Source organism: Pseudomassariella vexata, assembly GCF_002105095.1.
Source record: "Pseudomassariella vexata strain CBS 129021 chromosome Unknown BCR38scaffold_2, whole genome shotgun sequence".
NCBI lineage: Eukaryota > Fungi > Ascomycota > Sordariomycetes > Amphisphaeriales > Pseudomassariaceae > Pseudomassariella > Pseudomassariella vexata.
The window spans coordinates 3516648-3539389 of record NW_024467957.1 but is presented as its reverse complement, the minus strand read 5'-3'; the positions used below and the strand labels follow the sequence as shown (position 1 = coordinate 3539389).

General features: G+C 47.4%; 7 protein-coding genes across 7 annotated transcripts; 2 read left to right on the top strand and 5 right to left on the bottom strand.

Moving 5' to 3' along the window:
* Nucleotides 1-449: 449 nt before the first annotated feature.
* On the bottom strand, nt 450-1503 carry BCR38DRAFT_406078 (uncharacterized protein; the record flags this gene model as incomplete). The annotated part of the gene is made up of 5 exons (XM_040858011.1): nt 450-704; nt 854-897; nt 995-1090; nt 1143-1273; nt 1340-1503. The coding sequence occupies 5 exons, from the start codon at nt 1501-1503 to the stop codon at nt 450-452; spliced, it is 690 nt and encodes a 229-aa protein (XP_040720425.1).
* A 5109-nt stretch (nt 1504-6612) lies between these two features.
* Nucleotides 6613-8157, top strand: BCR38DRAFT_422200 (uncharacterized protein). The gene is made up of 2 exons (XM_040859495.1): nt 6613-7855; nt 7914-8157. The coding sequence occupies exons 1-2, from the start codon at nt 6692-6694 to the stop codon at nt 7938-7940; spliced, it is 1191 nt and encodes a 396-aa protein (XP_040720424.1). The 5' UTR covers nt 6613-6691; the 3' UTR covers nt 7941-8157.
* Nucleotides 8158-9417: 1260 nt separating this feature from the next.
* Nucleotides 9418-11594, bottom strand: BCR38DRAFT_422197 (ent-kaurene oxidase). Its single transcript, XM_040859494.1, has 7 exons — nt 11195-11594; nt 11048-11136; nt 10900-10993; nt 10335-10839; nt 10093-10259; nt 9892-10019; nt 9418-9803 (listed from the first exon to the last, which is right to left on the bottom strand). Exons 1-7 carry the CDS (start codon nt 11439-11441, stop codon nt 9489-9491), a joined length of 1545 nt encoding a protein of 514 aa, XP_040720423.1. The 5' UTR covers nt 11442-11594; the 3' UTR covers nt 9418-9488.
* Nucleotides 11595-11986: 392 nt separating this feature from the next.
* On the bottom strand, nt 11987-14759 carry BCR38DRAFT_362324 (uncharacterized protein). Its single transcript, XM_040857183.1, has 3 exons — nt 14401-14759; nt 13736-14337; nt 11987-13675 (listed from the first exon to the last, which is right to left on the bottom strand). The coding sequence occupies exons 2-3, from the start codon at nt 14269-14271 to the stop codon at nt 12322-12324; spliced, it is 1890 nt and encodes a 629-aa protein (XP_040720422.1). The 5' UTR covers nt 14272-14337; nt 14401-14759; the 3' UTR covers nt 11987-12321.
* A 2473-nt stretch (nt 14760-17232) lies between these two features.
* Nucleotides 17233-18392, bottom strand: BCR38DRAFT_481605 (uncharacterized protein; the record flags this gene model as incomplete). Its single annotated transcript, XM_040863395.1, has 2 exons — nt 17233-18031; nt 18091-18392. 2 exons carry the CDS (start codon nt 18390-18392, stop codon nt 17233-17235), a joined length of 1101 nt encoding a protein of 366 aa, XP_040720421.1.
* Nucleotides 18393-20493: 2101 nt separating this feature from the next.
* Nucleotides 20494-20804, top strand: BCR38DRAFT_326979 (uncharacterized protein; the record flags this gene model as incomplete). The annotated part of the gene is made up of 2 exons (XM_040854818.1): nt 20494-20624; nt 20669-20804. Coding segments are annotated over 2 exons (267 nt in total), but the record flags the coding sequence as incomplete, so codon positions are not given.
* Nucleotides 20805-21620: 816 nt separating this feature from the next.
* On the bottom strand, nt 21621-22256 carry BCR38DRAFT_332448 (uncharacterized protein; the record flags this gene model as incomplete). Its single annotated transcript, XM_040855145.1, has 3 exons — nt 21621-21860; nt 21908-22113; nt 22175-22256. Coding segments are annotated over 3 exons (528 nt in total), but the record flags the coding sequence as incomplete, so codon positions are not given.
* Nucleotides 22257-22742: the final 486 nt, after the last annotated feature.

Below are 22742 nucleotides of genomic sequence, written 5' to 3'. Positions count from 1 at the left end.
GACAGTGGCTGATACACCAGGGAATTTGGGGCATAGGGCCCAAGGTCCTGTGAACCGGCTGTTCTAGCCAGAAGCGGAAAGAACAGCCCTTTCGGGTCAAAGGCTGGTACAGCCTGACAATTCATTCCTCCAAAATTGCGCAATCGGAGCATATACCAAAACCACAAGGCAAGTCCGTTCCTATATTTACCAATTGATGTCACCTTCTTTGCAGTCTAGAGTAAACCAAGGCTAGCCAATCTAGCTCTATATACGAATCAATCCGTAGCTATATCGATATGACCTCTTAGCTCACTATGATAAAAGCGGGAAAGGAGGCACCATGTCCCCCCAAAACAGTGTCATTCGATCAAACATGTCACGGTGAATTCCGTTGTCTTTACAATGCCCTTCAACCTCCCTTGTGCAGTGTATTCGCTTTCACTGCGCTTACTCTTGCCCACATGCTTTTAAAATGACGAGGTGGAAAATTTGGTCTTCAATCCCTTGTTGCTGTTGGTTTGTCTTAGGGCAAGTCTATTGTGAGGCTCAAACTCGTTCCTAGCAACAGCATCATTAATAATCATTGCCCTCGTGTCCGTCAGCTTCGGTAGTTTTCGGTGTTCATCACTATACTTATTCGTTGTGGAAAGGTGGGTACCCGAACGACGAATGACTTCATGGCTGGAGCGCAGGCAGCGATCATACCCACTTGGACTTGAAGACTACAGGTAGACAAGCATGATTACCTGTGTTTTCATTTGAATTTTGACTTGGATTGCTTGCAATCCTCCGAACGGTACATTCTGCCTACCATTGGTGTCGAAGTGAGCATTCATTCTTCACCATGGAGCACAGAAGTTTGAGGGCTTACAATGTCTTGTCCTTTTCTAAAGACAAGCTGGGATATTGCCTTAACTATGCCAAAACAGACAGCCCCTCAAGAAAAGACATACTCTTCAGTCATGTAGCGAATGCAAGTAGGATGTACATTGCATTCCCAAGCTCAGAATACCTATAACAGACAGCCGTGTGCGGCGACTCATCTGGAGTCGCCAGGTTACCGGCACAGGATGGATTTCCAGCAGAACTTCTGCGAAGATGGCGAGCGCTAGAATTTCTTTCAGCCAACACACGCGAGACAACTGTGGATTCGAACGTACCGGTCCTGACTAGCCCACTGACTACCAAACTGGCCATAGAAGCACACTTGGCATCTGACCTTTTGTCCCAATGGGATTCCAAAGAATGATGAAAGTGAAATTGCCAGATATACAACTTCCAATATTTATGACTGGGTACATAAGTGCAAGCCGTGAGAGGGCAGTCTGAGACTTGTTACGTATGAATTATCGCCCACCATGGCCACTTGTACCACTGGTAAGAGGCCAATTTCAATAAGATGAGACGGATATACAGCTTCAGAAACAACAGTGCCCAAGCGGCCGTCACAATGGAATACCAGAAGCCAGCCCGGGAGAACATGCGGTAGTCAGCGTCACTGATGGTGGCGGTCAAGTCCATGATGGGACTGGATGATGAAGACTTCATATCCAGCTATTTTAGTTTGTTCCTTGGTTTTGTCTGACAACTCGGGTTTTATGCTTCACCATGAAGACATCATTTCAACCTACAGGCGACCCGGAACTTAATATATGCAAATTCCGCGAAGCAAACATTGGTGACTTTCCTGTTGGCCTAATACTACAGCATCATTGAACTTGCATCTTGGGACGGTAAGAAAATCTTCTCATGGTCACATCATACTTTTTAAGACGTGCAAGCTATAATTGGTTCTGTTGCAAATTAATTCACTGTACTTGCGCCTCATAATCAAGCTCCGCGTCTTGGACTGCCTGGGTTTGTTGGATCATGTCAGGTGTTGAACCAAATCACCGTCAAAAGACGAGGGACCGACTCGTATTAGAGTGAGGTATTTTTGGTAGTTATAAGATGTGATATCAGGCCCTTTTGATAACATCCCCATCACCGGGCCTTTCCTGCAAGGAACTTTTGATCGGCAAATCGGGTCCTTGGCCATATTGATTTCCACACTCTGCTGACTACTTTTACTCTCAAAGAAACAACATAGGCCTTGGAATTTTCACTCGCTAGCTTTGGAGCCTCTTAGATCCACAAAACCTCATGTCAAGGTCATAATAGAATGCTACAGCCCCTCTGAGGAAGAACCACTTAAAACACGCCTCGATCTCATGGATAAATTTAATGCTAGAACTCGCATATTGGCCTAACTTTACCTTGCATTACAGCTGACCCCGGCGCTATGAACCGTTCTGTATTGACCACTCTAAATGTTAGCGCTATCATATACAGGATGCAGACTTCCTGTGCTCTTGGTTCTTACGAATCTCTGGGGTTGCTTGCCAGCAAACCCATGTATATATTCGTATAACCTCTGCCAGAACAGGAAACGGCTTTGTGACAATAGCTGAAAACCTTTGCAGATGTTTTGGTGGGTGTATTATTATACAACACATGACCTCCAGCAGGGACCTGGGATTGGTTCCTTCACGTATTCTCACCCATCGAGACACCGTCGCTGGGGGGGGGGGGGGGGGGGAGGGTAATCACAGGTACTTAAGTTGTGTCCATCTTGCACCCCAAAGTAAAGTCCCGTCCTGCAAATCACAGCTGAAGACGTCATCTCCACGGCTCCTGTGTCAAAATTAGCATGGTACATCCGCTAGATCACCAACCGCGTCACACAAGAAAACCTCCACATAGCACTCTCCGCCATTGCCCCTGTCCGGGACAAGGCCTCGCTTTTTCTACGACCGGAAATTTTCGGGCCTATGTCCAACTTCGAGGCGGAGTGGCCGTATTACGCGGCCCTGCGACGCGAACTTTGGATTTGCGAGGCCGCATGCATTTCGGTAACCGTTTTATATTGTGACCGTAGGTTTGACGATCGCGTATCCTGTTAGCGCGAATGGCGCTCCTGCGGGGGAGGACGAGTATCGGGTTTTAGAAGGAGCTTGCACGGGGGTGGATTGAGGATCCGGAGTGGGATCGGTACTTTGAGTTCAGGGGGATGGATGCGGAGGAGAAGGGGAATTTTATGGGGCATGGCTGAGTTGTGTTATATACGCATGCTGGTATACTGCCACATAAGTTTCTCTGTTTATTTAAGTATCAAAGGGGCCATATTCTTTAAACAAAGAATTCAACACAATTGCCCTGATTACAGATCTGGTTTTTTTATTACATGGTGAAACTAGACTTCACAAAGCAATCTGGAAACGGAACATAAAGAAGACACCTCCCTTGACAAGCTCCTGGCTTTAAGTCAGGCTTATGAGTATTTTCTTAACTAAAACCACATCGAATACAGAACCTGGTCACCAGAAGTACGTCTCATAATCAAAATGTCTAGTCCCCTTCTCTCCCACCTAACCCACGACCCCCTAGGCAATCTCCTTATCACGCATCCCTCAACAGGCTGCACCATGAAGATCCTCAATCCCAATAGCAACCCACTACCGAAGTCCTTGCCTCGATTTATCCATAGAGATCCTCACTACTGCCGCTGCCCGTCCGCATTCAAGTCCGGAGGCAGAAAAGTCGACAAGCTTAGACTTCTGTACGATATCCCGAGCACGGAAGTTGCTGTTCGCGGGCATGAGGGCTGGAGGAAGAATTATCTTGTTGTTTCAGATATATTGCTGAGGGATTTGAAAACGGTCGAGGTCAGGGCGATGGATTCCGTCCTGAGGGCTGTGTATTATGTTTTAGGATTTCAGGTAGCGGTAGGGATGTGGAATCCTGATGGGTATTGATGGTGGCATTGGTGGGGATATATCAAAGGAGCATTAGACCTTATAAATACACTGCATTGACGCTCCAACGCATAAGGAGTTGCAAATGAACATAGGCATGCTGCTTTGTGACACTGGGGACTAGGAAAAGATGGGATAGGGGTAAAATATAGAAAATCTGAGGTTAGCATCTACATCAAACCCGGTGCTTCCGAGCCATGAGACAATCCAACCACTTCAACCTGGTTGCCGAGGGTTGACGTAAACCAGCCAACCTTACCCACCAATTCTCCAGATTTTGGTTGCCAAGTGCATTTCTAAGCTAAAGGCTCACTATATTTTACTAATTTGCACGTGCTAGAGTCCCCTATCAGCCCTATAGAAACGTTCGCTGCATCTCGGCGGTTCTCTAGCGTTTAGAAATACGATGAATCGGCTGAAGGTGGTCATCGGACTGCTGAAAGTCTAGAAGAGGCATACCAGCCATGAAATCAGCGCTCAGGTGCTGTCAGAGCCACAAGTGTCATCCGAGGCGGGCCGGCTTCCACCAGGAAGGAAGTCGTTTGTGGCGAATGAGGAGCCGGGAGGCCGTTTGTGGCGGCTAGAGAGCCGCTTGTGGCGAATGAGAGCTGTTGAAGCCGTTTGCAGCGGATAGGGAATCGCTTGGTTGCAGATAAGGAGCCGCTATCCAAGATATTGGCCGAAGTCGGAGGAACACAGACATGCGGAAGCAAACATCCAGAATCCAACAGAGAACCTCGGCTGGCTATAAGTAAGGAGTCGAGACGGAGGAAGATAGAGAGGGCAGAGATCAATGAACTACTGTGGACACCCCTACCTGCCATCATCAAGTGACCACCAGGGGAACACGCCTATTTCTCCCCTTCACTCTGTACTATCGCCTTCGGTCCAGGCCGTAACCTGACAGGTGCTTGAAGTCATCGAATTCTACGGAATCCAGGGCAAAATTAGCTACTTCACGCTCGACAATGCGGAAAATAACGATACAGCGGTCGAATAGCTCGGCCGACAGCTCGGTTTCGACGGACAGCGCCGGCACGGTAGCTGCTTCGGCTGCACTGTTAACTTATCGGCTAAGGCACTATTATTCGGTAATCGCTCCCGTTATTCGTGTAGGTTTCACTAAGGGCTGATCGACTTCCTGCCCTACTGCAGGCCCCTACTATAGAGTCGACGGCGATGAATACGCTATTTAGTGTACTAGTGACCATAAGCAAGGCCTAGACCACCTTAACCCTATTAGCTACTAGCATCTGTCGAATATCACGTGTGTCCAATCGATTAGGTAGTCAGAAGTGCGTAAGATTGTATATGAATGAGGTGTATTGTTCTCTGTGCTCTGGAACCCCCGTTGCTCTGTCTTTTATAGATTCTTTAGAACATGTCGTAGGTACATTGTTCAGGTGTCTGAACCCTAAGTGGACAGTAACTTTGGTGTTACTTTTGGGAAAGGGGTTCCTTTCGCCTTATGAACTTTAAGTGACACTAGTCTTCTCTAGTGCCATATTATTTCTGAACCTAGGAACCAGGTGCCCTATCTGACAGCATCGCCGCCGTTTCAACTACCCACGGCTCTCGTTAATAGCATTTGACTTCCTTAAAATACAGGCTATATTTGCCGAATGCGAGCGATTATTTCAATTTACCTATGGGATAATTACTTCAAAGCGGTCTAGCATTAACGCCAACCTCGTAGGTATATGCTAGACACTGCGAAGTTAGCATAGGGCCGGCTTAGCAAGCCTAGGGGACCCTCTGTTAGGGGCTATAGCGGCTAAAACGGCCATACAAACATACTGGCTAAGTGACCCAGATGAGCCTACAGAGGAGGCCGCTACGGAAGCCGCTGGCATACTAGTAGAGTACAGCGCCGGCGAGGTTAACGATAACCTCATTTCCGGCTAGTTATCGCAACCACCTTAGCAACAGTCAACCTAGCCGATAGCCGGTTACTTAACCTAATGTTCATTGGCTTACGAATTTGATCGTCAACCTAACGGAAGGTGATGGTGAGGTTGGTTGGGTTCACTCGAGGGTTAGGTGCTTGAGATGGGGCTTTATCGTGTTATAGACACGTGCAGTACGGCTTAGGTTAAACAAGTAATATTAGCAAATCATTGCTCCGGTTTGATGAGTCCGTATCATACAGGCCGGTCTCGGTGCTCCTTGAAATTGTGCATGCCCTAGGCACACTGGCTGTATGCTGGGTGCAGCGCTTGGACCAACTGCCCATAGATAGCCCTTCCGTATCTGCAGCCTCTGGAAGTTAGTCCCACCATTATCACCAACACAACCCTTTTGCCTATATTGCCAGCAGGAACGTACTTGATACCTTGTATAAGATAGCTTATCGTAACTGAGAAGTCAAGGCACCTATACTCATTTAGGGAATTTAATGAGCCCTTGTGTCCTACAATCAACCCCATCAACAGGATCCTTCCTCTATACCAGCATGTTACTCCATCTAAAACCAGATAGATGGCCTGTCATAATGCCGCCTTCATTTCAAAGTCGACCATAGCATTATAGGCAAACCCTGACGATTGAATTCTCATCCACAACCTCCATAGTGTATGTCACCCAAAGGTTCTCAGCAGTCCACGGGCCCAGATCGTTACAACCACCCAGATAAGGGCTGCTGCATTTTGTCGCCCAGTTGTATTAAACTGAGCGAGGCGGCTTTGCTCACCTAGAAGACGTATCCGGTTCATCTCCGGTCTGTAAGTGCTATACTGAGGACCGTGCGCAGCGCTAGAACTTTTATGTGGTCCGTGCGAACTGCTCAACGGCTTTCAACTGACCAAAGAGCAACTTGAATTGGTTGAGTTGAGCGATACCAAGAACGTAACGCCAAGAACGTAACCTTCTTTCATCGCCTTCAACTTACCTTCCCAACTTGCGAGATCTGACAGAAGATGGAACCAGTGACCTGCAAGTATTGCAGGAAGCGGTTCAAAGATGGGTCTGTCGGTCACAGGGAGCGCATCGTCCATGAGCGAGCATGTGACATCGGCGTCGTATGTTTGATTGGCGTAAATGGTCGCTGTGAGCGCAACTATGTGGTCCCCGACCGTGCACAGTTGCCGATTCGCACGCGTAATAAGACCATGCATGGCCACTGGAAGAAATATCATTTTGATGATGAAAATCTGTGCTGCCCCTGGCCTGGTTGTGACGGTCATGAAAAGTTCTCGTCGGTACAGACTCTGATCCGTCACCTCAGCACCCAACATCATCAGCCAGAGAAGCAGAAACGCTTTGGCGAGCAACCAGAAGCTCCCCACCAGACGCAGTTGGACTTGCAACCAGCAACCCTGAACCAACAAACACCTAGCCAGCACACACAGCCGCAGCTTCCCACCCCACTCGGACCTTTCCAGCACGCAATGCAGCGCTCGGAGACAGATTATTTTCCCCGTTATGCCAGCATCCTAAATCAACAATCGGCAAGTCATACAGGATATGAAGAGCACCCAGCTATGAATCAGGCACAAGTAAGAGGACAGCTGGCTACCCCATGCAGCGAACAAACGCCATTCCAGCAGTCAGAGGGGCAAGGTCTCTCGCCTCCAAAGCCAGCAATTCAGTTCTCGACGATGCGTGATCTTCTCCATCGTATCGACAGAAAAAATCAAGAAGCAGCTAGGCACGCGGAATTGGAGCAACAATTCTCAATCCAGCAGCCACGAGTGGCCGGACGACTAGCCAAGAAACCACAGCAGCAAGATATGGCCACTCCCGAGATATCAATACAAAATCATATCTCAGATGCTTTGACTCGCACTCTCGACGCCTACAACAGCATCTCCCTATGCATGCAGCAGGTGGCACGCTATCAACCGCAACTGACCCAAGAAGAAAGCTTCATGGTCCAAGATGTCCAGGCCGCTTTGAACTATGCCGCTAATGGTATCAGGCACCTTCCTGTTCTGCCGGGACTTTCGAAGATGCACGATCACGGCGACAACGACTATGGCAACCATTTCGATGGTATTCCTCGCCTTCCTGTGCCTTCGGGAATTCCCAACATGCACAGTAACAATAATAACGACTACGAAAACGCCCCCAGTGACACCGAGGTAAGCGATTCACTGTTCACTATTGGAGACTCAGTCGGATAGCTAACTTGTATAACAGATGACGGAAGACTATGCCGATTACTAAAGGAATGACATGGAGAAAGACGTATAATAGAGTGACTAATTCAGAGGTACTTGCGTTAGAGCAAATTGACGCTATTTGTTATGTGCAGTGGTCAAGTTACGAAAGGCACGGGCCTAGAGTAAGAAAGTGGATTGGGTGGAGCGGATATTGGTGTATGGAATAACCTGTTGAGTAAACTATCACGCTAGTCTAGTTCATCGTAATAAACATCTGTGACAACTTCATGACAGCTTTATCACATATATCGCATTCGTTTGGAATAACCTGTACTTGAGAAATCGTGTTTCCTCTGTCATTACGCCATCCTACCTTAGCTGCACTGGAAGAATGTCTCGGTCTAGCATACCTCTGCTGCGAACGGGACATCCTTTCTATTACGGTTACTCGCTTAAAGTCATATGTTCTGCGCACCCATCATGCTCAATCAATGAAAATACCGCCACGCCTCTGTGGGCCTACGTCATCTCACCCTCACACCTCCAAGCTCTCAATTCCACAAAATCAAACCAGTACTACATCATCTCCAAGATGAATTCTTCGCTCATGGTCTCCATTGTCGCGCCCCCATTTACTACCATTGTTGCTCTTATGGAACTGGTTACTTGGACCTGCATGGTTGCATCTCCTGGTACCAGCAAGGCCATGAGACGAGTCAAGCTAGATGGCTTTGGAGCGGCTGGGGCCGTGGCCTGTTGAATTAAGACGTGCGAGAAGTATCATTACACGAAAGACTTCAGGACGGAAATGGAGCCCTAGATGATGGAGATGTTGAGCTCAAGGATGGACCACGCGAGGCTGGTTGCTTTGTTGACTGATTGGTTTTAGCTGCGAGTTCCGAGATGGGGGAGGAGAATGGAAATACCAGTAAGATCCAAATCCGATAGTAATGTGTACAGCGACTGTAGCCAAATAATGCTAACACACACGCGAAACCCCCTATAGTCAACACAACTCTGACCCTAATCTTCTATCTCTATTTAATATGCTACAACGGAAACATCGGCAATGGGAAAACTAGTTCACTTTACCTACTTGAGTTTGGTCAGCATCGGCTGGCAACCCATTACTTCCGTATGACTCCCAAATCTGAGTTATCCAGCCCGATGCTCTTGGAATTGATACGGAGTCCAAGTGTACTTATCTGCCCTGGGCTGAGGTGGTCGAGTGGATCAGAAGCGAGTACGACGATGCAATTATGGCTTGGGTGCAGAACACTACTGCAGCCATCAACGGGCTACCCCGGCTGCGGGTATTTGCGATGAGTTCAACCACATGGGCGATGCCGATGGATTCCAGGAGATCTACTTTGAGTACGGGGCTGAGAATAGGACGAATTTACTTAGCATCTCGCGGAAGTACGATCCGGAGAGAGTTTTTCAGACGCTGCTCCCGAATGGATTCAATATTGGATTATCATATCTCACAAGGATCGTGATGGTATAACGATGCTTAATGATAAACAACAAGTAATTTCTCATGATTGAATTGTCACAGCCCCTGGATTTCAGTTGTATGACCATGGTAAACACGACCAAATATCTGAACGCTCTATCTCTTCACTGTCCGCATCATTATCTCCTTCGTCCCATCAACCCCATTCACCGCCCCAAAATGAAAATTCTCATACGGTCCCTCTACGCCGTCAGGCATCCGCACATCGTACTCGAGCAGCATCCGCGCAAGGATCAGCTTGATCTCGTTGGCTGCGAAGAACCTACCCGGACACGCGTGTCGTCCAAAGCCGAAACTCATGTTTTCTTTCGTCACGCTGACGAATTGATACTGCTCCCTGTTCTTGTATCCGATGGGGTCGGGCGTCGTGGGATTGGTGCGGAGACTGAGGAAGCGGGTGGGGAGGAATTTCTGAGAGGGCGGTGTTAACAAGATGAAACGCGAGTATGAATTGGGCAAGGGAGGGGATGTGTGGAGTTTTCAGGGGTATTTCGCGTACGTCTGGATCTGGATAAAAGGCCGCGTCGCGCAGCACAGGTCCGTTGGCAGCTTCTATGAAGCAATTGGCTGGTATGCACGTCCCGTCTTTCAGCATGATGCGCTTAAATGTGTACCGGCGGAATCCATCTTCATATCTGTTAGAATGAAGTGTGTCCATCCAATTTTTTCATTTAAACATGAGTACACAGATTTGGCGAACCTGAGAATGCTGGATTCAGTCGCTGCGACTCACGCATAACGCTGTCCATGAGCTTCAGATCAAACAGCGCCTTTGTCGTCATGACGCCGTCGTTCTGATCTAGCACGGTTCGGATCTCGTGTCGTAGGTCCTTGACTGTCTCGGGATGTGCAGCTAGATCGTATAGACTAGACATGGGGAATTAGTTGGTCGAGGACTCAGCAGACGTAAAATTCCATGTCCAACACACAAGTCCAACTTACATCCGCGCGGCAGTAAACGTCGTCGTATGAATAGCTGCCATAGTCAGTAACAACTGCATATTAGTCAAATGCGTTAAATCCCTCATTCCCTTGGCCTCGGTTTTGACCAACATCCACGAAAGCATGTCATCAGATAACTGTTCCCCGTTCCGGATCTTTGTCCTTCTTTCCTCAATAAGCGGCTTGAGGAAAAGCTTCATATCCCGCCGCAGCTGGCGCAGCCTCCTGAATTCAGGTCGAATGAGGAAAATGATGCCTCTCATCCAGCTTGGCCACGATTTTAGTAGGTTGGCCGCTGTGGCGATGTACACGGTATAGTCGACGGCGGAGCGGAGATAGTCAGGACTGCGGCATAGTTCCGGGCCGAGAAATATGTGACCTGATACAATGGCGACGATTTGCATTAGGGCGTTGCTCACGTTGACGCCGGTCCAATCGTCGCACGGCGGGAGTTCTTCTCGGACGGTTCTCTCGACTTCTGTTGAGAGGCGGGGGTTGATTCGGGCTGAGGTCATTGTTAGAAGGGTTTAAATCATAGCTAAGTACTTGGTAGTTGGAATGGTACCCAAAGAACGAGTGAGTTCCGCCTTGACGACCTGGTTGACAAGCTCGGTGTTAGACCTAGTGGGGAACACGCCGGTGTACTGGTTTTCGAAGATCTGCAAATTGTCAGAATTGAGCTATTGATTCAAGAGTATTTGATCATATTCTACTCTATTAAAGGGGTGTTGGGAGTCGATTTCAGAATCAGGACGTTGCCGTAACTCGTCCAGGTATTTATTCGGTACGATGACATGGTCTCCTATACGTAACCGTAAGTATATCCCCTATCCCAATGAAACCGAAGTCGAGCATCATACCGTCGATTGTGGTCATGCGATGGAACTTGTCCTCGTATTCTCGACGACCCTCCTCGTAAGCAGAGTATGCTGACAAAATGTATGTCTTGACTCTTTCCGCGCGGCTGCGTTCCTTTCCGACGAGGGGATACCTCCGCAGTTTGATTTCGTCGACGAGATGCGGCCATGTGAGCATACCGGCGAATAGTAGGGAGACGAAGATGCATGAAGAGAGATTTTCGTAGACTATCATGCGTAGTACCTCCATGGTGAACGAGAAAACATTCCTAAACTAACCTAATTATGTGCTACGTGACGAAAGATAACAGAAGATTCTGCTTAATTCGCAATGCTCAGGGAATGTTATTGTCTCGCACGAAATTTAATGTCCGACACCCCGCATCCATAGAATTAGGAGAATTAGCCACCGGTCTGAGGATGGAGATTCAATTGGACTCTCTCTCGCTACAGAATCTAGCATTTGCCGGCCAGTGTGGTTGATCTGCATTGATTGCAGAACATGTGGTACTACCTGTTGATTGGTCATATAAGTAGCATTTGTAATTAGCCAAAGTATTATGCGTTGTACATACGGCATATGCAGGAACTCCCAAAAGTGTCAGCCATCCAGACTGGTCGATTTTACAAGCTTCAAGTGGTGTATGTGGGGTTTTTATGTGGGTATAGGTTTTGGCAGCGAGCTTCATGCCACTGAACGGCAGGTGGTGCTAGTAGGGATTGACTTGGATAGGGTACAAATAGGACCTGCGGGGACAGATGAGTTAAATTAAGGCTACTGAATTGTCTTGAATTCCAGGAAAACAATACTAGATCTCCAGACCTTAGCTACATTTTACTTTGAAACCTTGTACAAGTATCTGTTGTTTTCAAAGTCATCCAATTAAAATATTTATTTATAACTTAGAACACCATTAAGCATTGAAAAAGGATAAGTGACCTCGATATTATCAATTAGATATACGAGTCCAATTTGAAACTAGGGATACCCGCCGACAGTACATATTCTATTAATAGTATAAACAAGCAGCTTGTCTGAAGCCTAAGAAAATTCGATATTGTTGCCCATATATGTATTATATCTCATTCTTCCGTAAGAAAAATGAAAAATACTAGTTGCCTCCAAACCTTCAAGCCCGACACAGCCTCCCATCCTCAGAAAACGGAAACCCATCTTTCGTCTTCAAAACCCACCTATCACTGCCCACCGTGGTTGGTGCCCAAAACACCCCCCACGGATCCCTACTCAACTTAATGTCCAAAAGCCTCGGATAATTGTACCCAAAAAAGCTCCCCTGCCAGTCTGGCTCCGCCGGATCTGCTTCATTCATATACGCCCCCGAGCCAGGCGTCAACTCTCTGAGCAATTCTATATGCGCATTCATATCGACCTGGCTGGCAGCTGCTTCAGCGGCCGTCTGCACCCCGATAAAATCCTTGTAGAACAGCATGGCGTGCATGCTTGCGTTGCGCCAGGCCGGGTTGACCGCGCTTTCTTCACCCGGGTAACCTGCCGCGGAGTAGGTAGGCGCGTGTATGGTGCCGTGGAAGATATACCCGTCAGTAACGGAAGTGCGGATCGCAGACATGACTTGGGAAAATAATTTAGCGTCATCCCAGTGTGTAGATGGGATTAGCCGGGAGCTATATCGCCGGTTGTTGGGGCTGCTGCCGCCGCCGTTGCTGGTGGTCCCGTAGGGGGAGGAGAAAAGGGGTTTGGTATTTGGGACATTGACCCCAGCGGCGTGGAGGTCGTCGTAGAGTGGTTGCATGAAAGTGAAAAATTCGTCCGGGCTCTTGTTCACCAAGGTGTTGGTTGCGATTAGGGAGAGGCTGTTATTGGGTAGTGGGTAGATGTAAGTAAACCCCAGTCCTCCGGCTTTGGTGATGTTCCGTGCGAAAGTGTAGTATGCGTTTGCAGCTGCCCAGAAGGTCTCGACGTCTTTTACGTAGTAGTTGGACTGAAACGTGCTGTTGGAGGTGGCGTTCGTGGGCGGGATAAGCGGGTCGTAAGACAGGTTTAGTGATGTTCCTGTGGTGTTCACTCGAGGGTGAGCTTTGGCTATCACAGACACAACTACGCCATATGTGGCGCCGCCGCCTCCGCGTAGAGCAAAGAAGAGATCCTCGTTTCTTGTTTGGTCGACCGTCACGAGACGTCCATTAGCTGTGACAACTTGCAATGAGAGCACTTGGTCGGATCCGAGTCCAAAGGTAGACGTTACAGTCGTGTGGCCGCCTGCGGCTAGCCATCCGCCTCCTGCTCCGACTGTGTTGACGGCTGGAGCGAGAAGAGTGACGTTATATTGTACCATGGCGTTATTAAGCTCCCACGATTGTATCCCAGCGCCGTAGTGAATCGCCGGTCCAGTGTAATTTGCGATGCTGTATTTGGGGATGAATTCGAGACCCTTTAGGTAATGGGTCCATATGCTAAGTGATGACGCACCGGTCGATCGGCCGCCGAAATCATGGCCTGTGTTTCTGATTGACCAGAGTCAGGCTTCCTGATTCATGACGACATCAATACGATTATGCACTTACTTGATGACGAGTCTGATATTCTGATTCCTCGCAAAGTTAACTGCCGCCTGAACATGTTTGACACTGGTGGCATTGACCACATACGTCGGCAATCCCCCCTGAGTGCAATTCCCCTGGGGATTCAACGTCGGAAGACAAGTGCTGCCCGTCGGCCACCGGGTCAACACATCTACTGGATCATCCAGCCAGAAACTCGTGAATGTGGCGTTGAATTGAAGAAAAGCGCATAAGTCTGCGCTATAATACGGACCCTCGTAGCAGAATGCCCCTGCCGGAGGCGGCTTCAGCAGGACGCCACCGAGCGTCTCGTTGAAGGCATCCCAGACCTGTTCGCTTGGCCACTTATCGCTGCCGGGAACCTCTCTACATCCTGGTCTGTCATCGACCCCAGCGACATAGGGTTCTGCAAATACAATAGGAGGAAATCCCGCGACATCTATGTTGGTGAGTTCGGTCGTATCAATTGGTCCGCAGGCCACCTCGAGGGCTCGGGAGAGGATGAATCCAACCGATATGAGCAGGATTCTAACCATCATGTAAATATATCGACAGAATTTTCAGTACATAAATTTACATGATTCTCAATAAGTAGACTGTAAGTGCTGTTTTATATGAGTTACTAGATTCGTACAGCTCGTGGCAGGTTTGCGCAAATGCCGACTCACCTACATGCGATATAGACAATAGCTGAGTAGCTATATTAAGTTCGCATCATGCATATACACTTCTGCAGGTTCAAATATTTTCTTTGTTGGATGTGCAGCAGTTCCTTTCGTGAAAAGAGTCGTTAGATTACCTATCGCGTCGATGTATCTGCAAGATGACGGTATGGCTCTTGACGTTCCGATTCTAATCAGGTTACTACCTACTTCTAGATGAATTGATTTATTATTTCCATCCGAAGTGTGCAGATAGAAAATAGGCTCACTCACATGGAGGGTAATAGATCCCCGTCTGCCTAACCCTCCCGTCCGTCACTAGCTTGGCTAAATGAGTTTCAACATGCAAGTGAGGGACTCTAGACCTACGCCGACTCCGCTAGTTCCTGCTCGTGCATAATGATCCATGCGCTGCTTTTATCTCTTGTGCCTTTCGGAAATACGGAAATACGGAAACACCCAGGGCTGTACAACTCTCAGGCTGGCTCCATCTGGCAATAATCAGCACGTGAGGCAGGAACCAAATCCCAGCATCTTAAATAAATTACCTTGTCGCGGAATGTTTACAGCTTACTGGATAACCCCCCTATTCCGGCTATCCGGCAACCATGGCAAGCTTCTTTGTAATTATACCATGCTATAAGATTTCAAGTACACCAAGGATGAACACTATATTTTGCCAATCGAAGGCATAATATTGGCCTTAACACGGGTAACGTGTCCGTTTTTTACAATCTCTAATTAGGAGTCGAGAATGGTAGTATAGCTTCCAGTTTGAATCACGCGTTAGATATTCTAAAAGCACGCTATTCATTACAATTTAGGGAATTCGCAGCAAATGGTTAATATATTAGGCTATTATACACGTAATATTGGCGTAACTATGTTACAGATGGAAATCGTCTTTACTTAAACAGCGGACCATCTTGACTAAAAAGTCAAGTTAAAACCACAGTGATAAAAGTACTTCGGCTACTTCTTCTCGTTATACTTCTTATATCTGTAACTTGACGAAGTTTTCCGCTTAGCCTCTCTAATAATGTTAGTATATGAATCAAAATTGCAAAGTCTGTCTTTTTTCAGTCGAAAGGTTTGCAGTAAGAACCCGCGTTTTTGGCCACATGAGGAGTGAAACGGTGCCTTTCCCATTCCTCTGAAGTTGCGACAACGCGTTCAACCCCATTTCGAGATAATATCAGAGCAAAGAGTCCATGACGCTCTTTCCTCGTGTGCCTTTATCGAGATCTTCGGTTGCTCGGCCTTTTACGAGATATCGAATGTCGCGTGGTCATCTCTTCTCTGGGTTCGTTGCAGAATTGGTGGATTGATTCTTTGCTTCCTTCTGTTGAGTTTGGTAGCGTTCCAACACGAATTCTGCCACATAAAACTATTCAGGACTGATGCCGGCTGCTACGAACACATTCCCCGGGGGATGGCGACAGTACCCATACCAAATACCGCTTCAATCTCTCTCGTAGTCATGGGCTTTCTGTGCATTTCGGATTGCTGAAAATTATTTCAAATAAGCCTCGGTAAGTTTGCGTTGGATATGATCAGTTCTCATCATTTGCGGTGGAGGATTGGTTTTTATGTGATGCGGATTCCATCAGTTCTGCGTTACTACGACCATGACTGACTTATGCTTTATCTGTTTTCCTTTTCGCAATGATATTTCTCTGGTTAACGCAGTCCACAAGCGAACGGGTCACCCAACCGAACGGGTCACGCCCATAGCAAAAAATAGAACTAAACTTCCTAACTTTACCACGCAACTAATTCTCGATGGATTCTGCTCAAAAAGAATCTCAATTACTCCTTGCAACTAAGGCTATCAGAAATGACTCAACACTTAGTATCCGACGTGCTGCAACAATCTACAAAGTCTCGAATACTACTCTCCAGGCGCGTCTTCAAAAACGTCAATCACGTCGCAATATCGAAGCCAACGGTCGGAATTTAACAAAACTAGAAGAAAATACGATTATTCAAAGGATAATTGAGCTAGATTTGCAAGCATTTCCTCCCCGGCTAAGTGCTGTTGAAGATATGGCAAACCGACTGCTACGCGACTCGCATATCACAAAGGAGGACTTTCTTCCGGCATTTTGCGACGCGTTCAAGAAGAGCATGACCCAAAGCAATATTCTTGCAGGCTTTCAAGGGGCTGGGCTTGTGCCTTTAAGCCCAGATATTGTTATTGAGAAGCTGGATGTGAAATTACAGACTCCAACGTCCTCCCGGCCCCCTACGCGGGAAACCCTTCCTTAGGCTTCTCGGACGCCAAACAACCCAACCGAGGCTACTTCGCAATCCGAATTTATTAAATCTCGAATTGCTAGGCATCAGAATAGCTCCCCGACGTCAATTTACGATGCTATCGATCAGTTTTCGAAAGGAGCGCGGAGTATTATGCATAAGATGGCTTTACTCCAAGCTGAGGTCGCCGAACTTCGAGAGGCAAATGCTCTAATTAGCAAGCGGCGCAGGGCCAAAAAAACACGAGTACGGCTTGGAGGATCACTTAATTCACAAGACGTACAAGATCTTCAAGATCAAAAGGACGTTGCGCAGCAAGTACAGCAGGAAATGCGTGGAAATAGCGCTGGATCAAATCGTTGTGGTTGCGAAATCGTGTTGAATTCCATGTTTTGCTAGTTGGCGTGACCCGTTCGGTTGGGTGACCCGTTCGCTTGTGGACTACGTTAACTGTTTTTGGCTCAATTCTTTTGGCTTCAATTCGTGTATCATCATCGTCTGTCTGTCATAGAGCAGGCAAGTGTGTCTGTTAATCGGACATTTTTGTACAAAACAAACTCAAATCTCTGAGTACCTGTTCAATTATCTCTCCTTCGTGCTTTCATCTGCAGCAATACCGGATAAAACCTTCTCGTCGCGTTGCTGTAGCAGTCGTACCATGGCACCTCCTGGCCCACCAATAGCACTCCACCGCAGTATATTTCCACCTAGACGTGCATAATCCTTCCATTTCGTAAGTGATGTCCTGTGTGCCGAGATGTAAAGCGTTGAGCTCCAGATGATAGCAGCCACCGAGCCACAATATTGATCATATAATAAGAAGCTGTGCATTTCAGCTGCCATTGATATCATGGGCTGCATGGAGAAAAAGGGGCCAGGCTTGAAGACATTGCGGAAACTGAGATTCCGAAATATATGAGGAAGCACGCTCGGGGAGATTTTCGCGAGACCAATTACAGCAAGAGTGAATAGTTGAGTAGCAGCCCCGACATTGAAGGCAAAGTTGTAAGCCTGCGACAGTGCCTCGATACAATGACGCTCATGTCGATTTTTTGGTTTGCGGATTCTGGGAGACGATGTCAACGCTGCCAGGAGATATTGGGTGCCAACAACATAAGTTGGGAATCCCTGCCAGATTGCGCAGAACCACTGGCGCGTATTGCCAGATTCGAACGGATATGCGAACAGAAACGTGAGCAATCCATAGCCCAAGCCAAACGCTGGAATGATGGCTTTCGAGTACAACGGTGCCAAGTAGAGCGGCCTGACAGCTTGCGGGTTGTTTAAAGCAACTGGCGATGATAACAGATGGAGCCCGCAGTACAGGGGCATCACAGTGGCGTAGCCGAATATTTGCATCGCATACCCCCAGAGAATGGTACTGGTGTCACCTGTCAGCCCAGAAAATAGATTAAGTAGGATTTGCCTCGGCGAACGTACTAATAAAAGCAGTTATGCCTATTCCCAACCCGTAGTCCTTCGATCATCATCACGGCGAAGACAGGAACAAGCTGGCCACCAAACTGATAGGCGTACAGAGAGAGCTGTGGTCTGAATCCGTCGACAACATTGGCGAAAATGATAGCCGCAAGACCCATAAGTTTGTCCAGGGGAGTCCATCCAGTATAATTCAATACAATGGGAGTATTCGAATGAGGGAGAACTGCGACCTCCGGATCCGAAGAAGTAAGAATTTCGACGGCAGCATCGACCCAGCCACTGCGATAGACTTGACCAAACATGCTGTTAAGCCCAAATATTGAAGTGACAACCAATAGTGCAATCGCTTCACGGCGGGTTGAATTTTCGAACGCTTGGGTTTCCATATCTGTTCACACGCTCTTTTGTCTTCGGCGTAGTGACTGGGATGTGATTCTAACCTATATATCGACAGCGGTCAAATCCGGTGACACAATCTGACTCCCGCATGAAATAGCGATCATTGCTGTCGGTCGAAGTTCATAGTTGGACGAATAGTAAGGTATGCCGAAGGCAGGAAAGCCAGAAAACAATTGAGGTCATTATCTCTATTTGTTGTCCTTTGGCGAATGCTCCAATTTATGTACGGATCAATGTTCACCGGACGAAGTCTCTCCCTTGGGAAACGGAGAAGAAAATTACTTCAATCTGGCACCGAGCGCCACATACATGTTTATCACGGCAAAATTACCCGTTCAATCATGCATCAAACTACATTAAACAGCGTATGGAGGTATCGCCCGGGTGTATTGCCATGTTTGGCTAGCCAATCAGTCTTGACTCAGCCGAAGCATGAATGCAGCACAAGCTATCCAACATCCACCCCTTTTACCTGCTGCAGCACCCGCGGGATTGTAACTTCCCACGAACTAAGTGAAATCTATCTAGGTGGGTTTGCACAAACAACGGGCACCGTTGGGGACGATCCGCAATTCATGGAACATGGTACATGAGGTACTGCGATGAGGCATATCTAAGCGCAGCCTTCCTCTTTACTCCTTCTTATAAATGGCTTGTGATACCTTTTAGCGTTCTACTAGCAGGGGACTCTGTGGTATCATGACATACTCTCCTCACAATATGCCATAAATAAGGTTAAACTAGTAGCTGCGTGTCAGTGGTAAGCGCATACATATCTCGCGATCGCGCAATGTGGGGTCTTGACTTCGTAAGGATCCCGCTCTGCTCTATTAACAATGCTGGTTGCAGGATCCCAGCATTTCCTCTTAACTTTTACTCAAATCGACTAATTTGCATCGATCGGTATTGCATGCACGAGCCAGTGATTTGGTAGGACTGTGCGGTTTGTACTACCAAAGCCCAGTCCTCTGACAATTGACGGGATCTTTGGGGTTCGGAAATATTGGCCAGGCTGGTGTGAAATGTAAGAATTTGAAACATCAGATGGCGGCGCATCAGTGTCACGGTAGCAGGATTGTAACTAAACCACGTTGTATGCTAACCACAAAGTTCAATATTCGTGTAACTTGTTGTGCATGTGCGTGGGATAATCCTATTACACGATGTCACAATTGAACCACGGCCTTATGTTGTGGAGTTTTGGTGTTTTCTTGGCGGATGTACCGGCAATGGTTTCGCTAGCTGTATCATAACACTGAGCTCGCCCTTTTAGATACTTGATGGCATTGTGTGGTGTTCTGGGGCCCAGGACAGTTGCAACTGAGTTTTACTGGTTACCATGGCCGAGTCATGAGCTATCTAAACGATTGACACGATCGCTAACAACAGACCAACACTGCAGAAGATAACCAAACGACCGTGTTTAGAAGAGAAGTTGCCACACCCAACCACTTCCTTCTAATCCTTCTTCCAATCTTTCACACCTCTCCTTCTCCTACCATCGCCAGTAGCCACCGCCCATCTTCAAGAAGTCTTAAACCCACCCCTTTAGCCGCCGTGGGACATGTTCTCTGCACAGAGACGGATATCAGTTCAGTGTTCTCCAAGCCCTAAGTCTGGTGCCAAGGCATCGCCTTAGGTGGCTTCATGTATGTGGTGGATTCACTTGGCAATCGTGAATATTGACTTCTTTGGTCCGTCCAGATGCTTCGCGATCTCTGCTGATGATATATCGTTGGAACCTCGGCGTATCACAAGTTGGTGCGGAGCGAACCGCACCTCGCCACCGGAAACCTATGCGTCATGCCTTCGGTCGACCAGCCATAATCGCAATTGTGTTCCTTACCTCCGTAGTCCTGAACTTCTTCCTAATGGGTCGAGTCTTGCTCTCCAGTACTGCACGAGACCGAATCCTAACTTACTGTGAGTATGGAAGCATCTCAACACACGTCTCCTGCTTCGGGCGGAGCTAATGATAGCTCAAATTCTGAGCACAAAACAATAGCCCCAGCACTACCTGCTGTTCGCTATGAGCGGGTTGTATTTTCAAGCGGGTTTGGTATTGAACGATTTCCGCTTCAAGGGCATCCTACAGAGGAAAATAACAAGCTCTGGGCCGATCTTTATGACTGTAAGTCACACCAGAACAATTCTTCATACAAGATTCTGGTCTGACTAGGGTCTCAGTCGGAATCACTAGGATTAGCACAGATGAAGCGCGTCCAATGGATAACAAAACTCTCCCTGTCCCAGGACCGGAGGGTGGGTATGTTGTACAGCTGACAGTCTTCCATCAACCTCACTGCTTGATATGATTGCTTCGCCGGATCCTTGTACGACGTATTTAGGACTGACCAAAAGGAAAACTGTTAGAAATTAATCCGGAAAGGCATATATGGTGCTGTCGACATGACCAACAAGGTCGATTTGCTGTCTATAGAACACCTGGACCACTGTCTCGATATGCTCAGACAAAGTGTAATGGTATGCCACGATTCGTTCTCTTTTATACTACACCATATTATTTCACGATCTATACTAACGATTATCCTCAATACCTGCAGTGCAACAGTGACATAACACCTACAACATTTGCGCGTACTTCTCCTCACGCTTCCATAAAGGGAGGTCGCGCACACTTGTCGGAATTTTGCGGATATCCAGCAATGGGCTTGGAATAGACGACTGACTTCGGAGTTAGAAAAGGACACGTTGGTTACAGATGATCCACTAGATTGGGGAACTTACACATACGTTCCTTGAGTTGGGGTGGCTGTGGGCTTATACTGTGGTAGCATGGTAATAGCTCTATCCTAGGTCTTTCAATTTGCTCAGAAGTTCATTCGTAGTAGTCTGTAGAGTTTTTTGACCCTTTCATCCAGCTTCTGGAGTCAGATATTCATTACTGAATAATAGTGCTACATACGTGAGACATGGAAAATTGCCGAGTGTCTGCTGTTTTGGTTGCTCGCTCCCAACTAGGCTCCTGCCCCTGGGGAGATGTCTACCTTCCACTAATATATATAACGAATTTGCATTTCCCCCACAACACCGTGGCTAACCGCCCCTTGCTTCAACATTATCAGTCATCCCTGTTATTTCAAGAGACTTCTTTCGTCTGGCCTAATGCCCTACCACGGTCCAAAAAAGCCACAAAGCGATGATGGTGTTTCTGCATATACACCAAGCTCCGAATCATGCTTCCACACCCACCCTGATATTTGTGAAAACTTCTTACACATGTGGCTTGTCGAGACGCGAGATTCAGGTTGTTGACTGCCAATATCAGTGTAAATTAACAAGCCAGTAGCACTATTACACATAAGCACCTGTCGTAGTAGGTCTACACAGTAATCTGTTGTACTGTTTGTCTCAATAATGGTTCTACCAGTTGCGGTGATCAATTCAACTTATGAACGTGCTTCCACACGACTTCGGGAGGATCTTGGAAAGTGTCGACGTGTTGGTAGCGGTCTCGCCAGATAAATTTCCGAGTTATATCTAGGCAGTGAAGATGCTGGAAAACTTCAACTGTTGCGTAATAATGATGGTCGATTCCTTTGGTAGGTTTTGTCGTAGCATCAAATGCCTGCAGCGTCTGATAATCAGCTAAGATCATTGGATCTATACTCTGTGTCAGTAATTCAATAAGCACCGACAGGCATTCAAGCTGCGTGGGACATACGATCGACTAGTTTCTCCCAAGCTTCAAGTTCTTTGCGTGACTGTCCTTTGTACACAGACGTGGAAAAAAGCTCGGCATTGAACTTACCCAGACTCTTTGTCGTTAGCCATTCCAGGGGATCTATATCCACGCTATTAGCATATTGGACACGAGCTATGGAAACTTAAGAAACGGATATCTGATAGCTATTGAGGGCATTTTTCTGATGCCCACTATCCCAGGTTATTGATGCATCGGGTGAGCTCATGCGCATTCGATAGAGCCCCAACAAATTCAAGAAAATAGCGGAACAAAACAGAACGGTATGAACACACACGATACCCCTCTTTGTTCGACTAAACGAGCGTGCCCCCGTGCTGAGTTCTTCTGTAGTGTGCGCGTCCATTCCGATCAATTGCTAAATTTGGGTCTTTATTTCTGGATGCAAGTGACTGATTTCACTAGGTGCGTTCTTTCTGGGTGAAGTAGAGCTGTGCTTCTTGTTTCACATCCACGAGAAACTCCGCTCGCAATGTATGGTACTTGGTAGTACCAGGTACCAAGTACCGATGGTGCCATTTGCACAGTG

Coding starts and splice junctions, on each gene's coding strand:
- BCR38DRAFT_422197 (XM_040859494.1), bottom strand. CDS start 11,441: ATGGAGGTACTACGCATGATAGTCTACGAAAATCTCTCTTCATGCATC. Junction 11,137..11,194: donor TCGCATGACCACAATCGACG/GTATGATGCTCG, acceptor GGTTACGTATAG/GAGACCATGTCATCGTACCG. Junction 10,840..10,899: donor GGAACTCACTCGTTCTTTGG/GTACCATTCCAA, acceptor CAATGACCTCAG/CCCGAATCAACCCCCGCCTC.
- BCR38DRAFT_422200 (XM_040859495.1), top strand. CDS start 6,692: ATGGAACCAGTGACCTGCAAGTATTGCAGGAAGCGGTTCAAAGATGGG. Junction 7,856..7,913: donor ACGCCCCCAGTGACACCGAG/GTAAGCGATTCA, acceptor CTTGTATAACAG/ATGACGGAAGACTATGCCGA.
- BCR38DRAFT_362324 (XM_040857183.1), bottom strand. CDS start 14,271: ATGATGGTTAGAATCCTGCTCATATCGGTTGGATTCATCCTCTCCCGA. Junction 13,676..13,735: donor AATATCAGACTCGTCATCAA/GTAAGTGCATAA, acceptor CTGGTCAATCAG/AAACACAGGCCATGATTTCG.